Source organism: Tarenaya hassleriana, unplaced genomic scaffold, assembly GCF_000463585.1.
Source record: "Tarenaya hassleriana unplaced genomic scaffold, ASM46358v1 Cleome134, whole genome shotgun sequence".
Taxonomy (NCBI): domain Eukaryota; kingdom Viridiplantae; phylum Streptophyta; class Magnoliopsida; order Brassicales; family Cleomaceae; genus Tarenaya; species Tarenaya hassleriana.
The window spans coordinates 281,112-287,011 of NW_010963939.1; the positions used below are offsets into that span (position 1 = coordinate 281,112).

Below are 5,900 nucleotides of genomic sequence, written 5' to 3' on the forward strand. Positions count from 1 at the left end.
ACGAACATCGTCTATTTCAGACAGTCGAACTCAGTGAACGAGAAAGCAGTCGAATCAGATAAGGTGGCTTGTCCATGCCTTATATTCGACATATGATATCGTGATACAAAAGGATCATCAAACGGAATCATCACTAGCGTTCGTAGGATCACGAACAAACTCTATTCGAGATAGGTAGTCATAGTGTCTTGCTAGAGACCGCCTATGACTTGTGTAACCGAAATAAGAGATTTCGTGTTATACTGCTATATCGGATGAGCCTACAGGGTCACACACACAGGAAAGGACAAATGCGCGAAAAGAGACGAGAAAATCCCGGTGGAGCGGAGGCCAGACCGACCGGTCCAGAAGGTCTGGACCGATCGGTCTAGACACGTAGACCGGTCGGTCCAGAGGTAACGTGTGAAAGTCACTCGGTCCGGAAGTTGCTTCAGACCGATCGGTCCAGACGTCGGGATTTCCTAAACTCGCTCTAACTAGGGTTTTAAGTGGGATAAACTTAGGAAAACGCCTACTAATGCTTTTGGCACGATTTTCAGACCCTAGGGAGAGGTTTGGAGAGTGAAAAACCTAAGAGAAAGATCCCTGAAACCTTTGCGCAAAGAAGAACGTGTTCTTCAGTCCTAGCAGACAAGTTCCAACCGTTGGAATCCTTTCCGCCGTGTGGATACGTGTAGAGGGCAAGGTGTTCTTCCTGCCTACAGTGATCGGACGAACAGATCAATTGATAAAGCCCCCGGATCGATTGAGGTAAGCGTTCTAACGTTTCTACAAGATCATGCATGATAGGTTCTAGGGTTTCAACAAAATTAGAATTTATACCCGATTCACAACTCACCGCAAGGATACGGATCGTCGTAACACGCTTAGGAATTAGATTCGCTCATGAGATCACAGGAAACCCAACAGTGGTATCAGAGCCTGGTTGCTCTGCATGTTTTTTTTTAGAACCCGATCACGCACGTGTTAGGATTTGAATTGTTTGAATCTGTGTTTGCTTTGATGCTATGCATGATTTGATTGTGGATCTAGAGTAGATTTTCTGTTAATTGTTGCATAGTGTGCAAGAGCTTCGAATTCTGAGTTCGCAGGCGAAAACGGGGTCGCAGGAGAATTGCATGAAAAATGGACCGTCTAGGCGAACCAGTAACTCCGGTTCCCAAATTTTCGCACCAAATTCAACCACCTATAGCTCAAAACAATCTAGAAATCATGGGGAACTCAAATCTATAATCAATTTCATGCAATTCTCACTCAAGACAAGCAAATCTCCATTTTCAATTTGATTATCATTTTCGGGCTTAATCCAAAACACTCACCTAGCTCAAATTCGAGCTTGGGGTTTTGTTGGGGAGGTTTTCTAGTGTTGATTTATGTATTCTTTGATCGATTTCGACCGAAATCGAAGCTTCAATCGAAGCCCAAAGTCTCGGTTCTTCTTGAGAGGGTGTGAGAGAGTGAGAGGGTGAAGTGAGAGGAAGATGACAACCAAATGGGCGGACTTAGGCGTATTTCGTCGCCTCAGACGAAGCAGTAGGTGGCCAAAGGGGAGGAAAGGCGGCTGCATGGGAAGCAGGAGGTGGCGGCCGCAAAGAAGCGAAGAAAAATTGCGGCGTTCCCAGTCCGTGGTCGCCAGACCCGACGGTCTGGCTTCTTTTTCCGCCCATTTCCTCGCTCGGTTCGGTCCAATCCTTTGAATGGGCTATGCTAGGTTCGGTTCTATGTTCTTGAGCTGTTTTTCATCACCTAAACGTTTTCTATGGTTTGGCGTGGAGAAGATAAACTTATGAGGCATTATATTCTGTCAGTCTAGCCGATCTTCTTCTCCTTTCCTCTTCTTCGTTCGGCTCGGTTGTTCCACGTTAAACCGATTCGCTCGAGCGGCTTCATGTCGTGGTCTATCCCTCGTTAATCCTGTTAACGAAAATTAAGGGCTTAACGCCTAATCCTCTCATTTCCATTGATCAAGCGTAGTTAATTTCGGTTTATATTTCTTTAATCTTGTTACCGAAATTCGGGGTGTTACATTTGTTGGTTAGGAGAGTATATCAAGATGTCATCAATGAATATGATTATGAACTCATCGAGGCAATCCATAAAGATCTTATTCATCAACTGCATGAACACTGTTTGAGCATTTGTCAATCCGAACGATATCACAACAAATTCAAAGTGGTCATATTGCGTCTGAAAAACTATTTTTTGGATGTCATCAGGTTTCACTCAGATCTGATGATATCCATATCGCAAATCAACTATCGAGAACCACTTAGCACCCTGGAGCTGATCAAGCAACTCGTAAATTTTAGGTAGCGGGTATCGATTCTTAACAGTCATTTGATTAAGTCCCCTATAGTCGATGTATAACTGCATACTACCATCTTTCTTCTTCGTAAATAGTGCTGGTGCTCCCCAAGGTGATATGCTCGGTCGAATGAATCCTTTCTCCACTAATTCATTTAGTTGCTTCTTCAATTCCGTCATTTCCGTTGGGGCCATTCTATAGGGTATCTTGGATATCGACTCCGTTCCTGGCGCAATATCAATAGAAAAGTCTACTTCCCGTTATGGCGGTACTCCAGGTAGATCGTCAGGAAAGACATCTATAAAATCTCGTACCACGGGGGTATCTTCTAACTTTGTCTCAGTCTTCTTGGTCACAGTGATTACAATCAAGAATGCTTTGTTTCCCTTCTTAATCATCTTGTTGGCCTTGAATGTTGATATGATCGAAAATATCTTCCGTGACCTTTCTCCAATAAACTCAAATCCCCTAAACTCATCCACGAACCAAATAGTTCGTTGAAGACAATTGATTTGTGCTCGATGTGTAGATAACCAATTCATTTCCAATATCATATCATATCCCTGATTAGGTACTATGATAAGGTCAGTAATAAGGATTTCCCACAGATGACCAAGGGCATGGAATTTAAAATTCCTTGTACGGAAAGAGTTTCTCCCGCTGGTGTATGCACCATGAAACGGGTTGACGTATCCATATCCATGATAGCCAACTCTTCTACTTTCTTCGCACTCAAGAAGCTATGGGTAGCCTTTGTATCAAACAATGCATAGCACGAAATATCATGTATGCGAAGAATACTTGTAATGGCAGCAACGTCGGTCTCCTCGGGGTCTACCTCAATGGTTTCGTCATAAGGGCATTCACCTCCTCAACATAGATATCCTCATGTGCCTCAGACTCGGCCGAGAGCATGTAAACTCTCGGTGCAATGCCAAATCTCTTCGATGGAAGTGGTTGTGGAGGTTTGCCTCCTGACTACGTAGTCACATTCTCAGTGCACTGTGATGCAAAGTGGCCAGGTCGACACATCGGTAGCAAGTCAGAGGTGGATTGCATCCAGTGTGAACTCGACCGCATCGGGTGCATGGCCTTTTGAGCTGTGGTGGTGGTACTGGTGCAGTTGGACGAAACATTGGAGCCTTCCCTTTGTCATGGGGTTGACTCGTCTGGCCAATCCTCGTCGGGGGACGGTGTATCGGAACTCTCCTGTATGGACCCCGATCTCGTATATTGGCATCCATCTTCTTCTTCTTACCCCGTTCCACCTTGTCGAGTTGGTTGATGTATCGACTCAACGTGGGGTACTCATGGCACTCAATATTCCTCCTGAGAGAGGGACGTAATCCAACGATAAATTTCTGGATCTTATTTTCCTCGGTTGGCACCAGATTGAGCTCCATACTTCAGCAACCTGTTGAATTCCGCTTCGTACTCTCGAATAGTCAAGTTGCCATGTTCAAGGTGAAGGAATTCCACGATCCTGTGGTCTTGGTCTTGCCTCCGATAGTACTTCTGCTCAAACTCTGCCCGGAATTCTTCCCACGAGAACTGGTGTCCTGCAGGAGCCTTACGTATGACTCCTTCCCACCAGTGGCGAGCCGCGCCGACCAGATGATGGCTCGCAATCTCGGCACGATACTGTAACGGGCATCAGATGCAGTCGAAGTGATGAATGATCTGGATAAGCCAATCTTCCGCTGTCTCTAGGCTGAGAGTACCCTCAAACTCTAGAGTGCCTAGGGCTCGGAGTTCCTTGACAAATGGCAAGTAGTCAACTACCACTTGCTCCAGAAACCTCGAAGGTACAAACATTGGTCGTGGTGGTGGCAAACCTCCCTCCTGCCTTGTCGCAGGTGGTGCAGCAGGCGGTGGCGGTGTCATGCAACCTCGTACAAACTGCCAAATATTTCCGGTGAAACATTGCGAACTAACATTGCAATTTCTCCATGTCATTATTTGACGGAGGTGCCCTCGGTTCTTCAGGTCGTTGTGCAGATGCAGCGTGGAGGCATAGCTACTGCGGACAAGAAACTTTACTTAGTATCGGGACTTGGTGATCATGCTTTGATTTTTGTAAAATCTTTTAAAATCATCTTTTTACCCATTCCCGAAACCCAGTGAAAATACGAGCACATTATTTCTCCGTGGAAAGAACTGCTCTGATACCAACTTTGTGACGCCCGTACCCCACATCCCGCTATACAGGTTGCGTTCCATGGACAACAAAAATCTAAATTTCAAAATTTCGATTGTGCGGGAATTTAAAATCATCATTCATTTATATGTCATAGCGGAATACATAATTATACATGCATCAAATCCGCACACTTACATACATGAGGTGGTGGTTATGAAAACTATTATACAATCATTAAAAGTCTACCACCATTATTCTCAAAATATCTGAGTACTTGTAGTGTACAAAATTATACATGATCCAACTGGAAAGGAAGAATTGCACAGGTCACCACATCCACAATCCTTCTAACGCTGCTCTTCTCCTGAAACGTTGCGTAACAACGTCCTAAGCTATGTGCTTAGGGAATTATTCGGATGCAACCCGGATATTCCATTTTCATTGAAATGGGTAACTCAACGGACAAAGTTAACAATAATAAAATCAATCAACGGGCATATCAAGTAGCAAACATCGATTTATCAATCGCAATCACAATCACAATCACATCCGTATGACGAGTCATAAGACACATCCATCAAATCATCTCCACATGTTTGCACACGTAGGTGTTCAATCTCATCTCCATGTGCATCGCATAACCACCACTATCCTCGGTGACTGAACTCATCTCAACACCGGAATAATCGTAATAGCTCCGTCCAATGATACCAACATCTCATCATACCAACCCTTCCTAGTACCAATATCACCTCTCGATACTAGGATACTCCAGACATCGATCCCCGACGCCATCGACTATATCGGACTGAGCAACTCTAAGCTAACTCCCCCTTGCCGACCATCCGCTGTGGAAATATTCTTCAGACTCATGCCCGGATCTTTCAGAATAAGTATGAACCACCTCCCCGGGAAATTGCACTCATTCCCGGATCTTTGGTTTATGTGCCTACCATTGGGAACACTCAATTCCCGGAATCCGTTCCATGATCAGTGGAACATTGGCGCGGTTACCAAAGAACCGTATTCCCTCATCACACAACAGTACCGACTCACTCGATAGGCTATATACGTGAATCCTCGGTATCATCATCATAACCCAATCACAATCATATCCCGTCTATCGGACATCCGACCTGGATCGATTGTCGTCTAGATGAAACGCAATCATCATAACCATCAGGATATCACACACATGCATAATTCGCCTACAATCATACGTTAGATAGTATTCGAATCCTTTCGAAATACTGTCAACGCCATGCAAATTACCCTGATATTATCTCCGTAGTCATATATCATCACACATTCAATTATTGTAAATACACACAAATACGACTCTTTTAGCCGTTTATAGTGTATAATTCTATTATATATTTATTTTCTCATTTTATGGGTATCTCTCTTTTATATGCATATATACATTCACTTGGTATTTATATCTATATATATTCA

General features: G+C 44.1%; 1 protein-coding gene across 1 annotated transcript in view; it reads left to right on the forward strand.

The window, feature by feature from the left end:
• The window catches only part of LOC104807983, a 4,563-nt gene extending 973 nt beyond the window's left edge, over nucleotides 1–3,590 (forward strand). The window contains exon 2 of the mRNA XM_010533454.1: nucleotides 3,429–3,590. Coding sequence (XP_010531756.1) covers nucleotides 3,429–3,590 — 162 coding nt within the window. The remainder of the gene's footprint in view (nucleotides 1–3,428) is intronic.
• The last annotated feature ends 2,310 nt before the right edge of the window (nucleotides 3,591–5,900 follow it).